The sequence below is a fragment of the Nothoprocta perdicaria genome, unplaced genomic scaffold, assembly GCF_003342845.1.
Source record: "Nothoprocta perdicaria isolate Ctin4 unplaced genomic scaffold, notPer1 scaffold_71, whole genome shotgun sequence".
Taxonomy (NCBI): domain Eukaryota; kingdom Metazoa; phylum Chordata; class Aves; order Tinamiformes; family Tinamidae; genus Nothoprocta; species Nothoprocta perdicaria.
In genome coordinates this window covers 545,362-545,922 of record NW_020455988.1, presented here as the reverse complement: position 1 = coordinate 545,922, position 561 = coordinate 545,362, and the positions used below count along the sequence as shown (strand labels likewise).

The 561-nt window shown below is 65.4% G+C and overlaps 1 protein-coding gene across 1 annotated transcript in view; it reads right to left on the bottom strand.

The window, feature by feature from the left end:
* Positions 1-216, bottom strand: part of PITX2 (paired like homeodomain 2) — a 9,738-nt gene extending 9,522 nt beyond the window's left edge. The window contains exon 1 of the mRNA XM_026050877.1: positions 169-216. Within this exon, the coding sequence (XP_025906662.1) occupies positions 169-214 (46 nt within the window). The 5' untranslated portion in view covers positions 215-216. The remainder of the gene's footprint in view (positions 1-168) is intronic.
* Between the last annotated feature and the right edge of the window lie 345 nt (positions 217-561).

The window sequence follows — 561 nt, the reverse complement described above, 5'->3', positions numbered from 1 at the left end:
CAGCGGGTCCCGCGGAGGGGCGCGCAGCGGCGCTTAACGGCGGCGCCGTGGGGCTGGCGGTCCCGGGCCCGCTGCGCGCCGCCGCCTTCCTGCGCGCCCCGCGGGAACGGGTCCTCCGCGGCCGAGCCGCCCGCGCCGCGGGACGCGCTCCGGAGCGGCCTCGCTTACCTAGCTGCACGCAGGCCGACACGAGTTTGCGGCAGTTGGACTCCATTACCCGCTCTCTGCAAAACAGGAATTGCACCGCGTTAATAATAATAAGAACAACAGTAATAATAATGCGAGATTACGCGAGTGCAAATAAATCACATTAAAAAAAAAAAAAAAAAAAAGGCAACGACTAGGACGCCCCGCCGTAGCGATCGTTTCCGAGAGCCACGTCTTTTCCTAGCGCTCGCGGCTCTTGCTCCAGGCCGCTTCTCACCGAGGCCAAGCCGGGGCCTGGGCTGCCGGCGGACACTCTAGGCGCGCTCGCGGACGGGCGCAGACCTGCGCCGGCCTTTTTACGAGGCCGTCGAAACGCGCAACCTCCGCCGGGAGCCCGTTCGGCGGAGCGCGGCT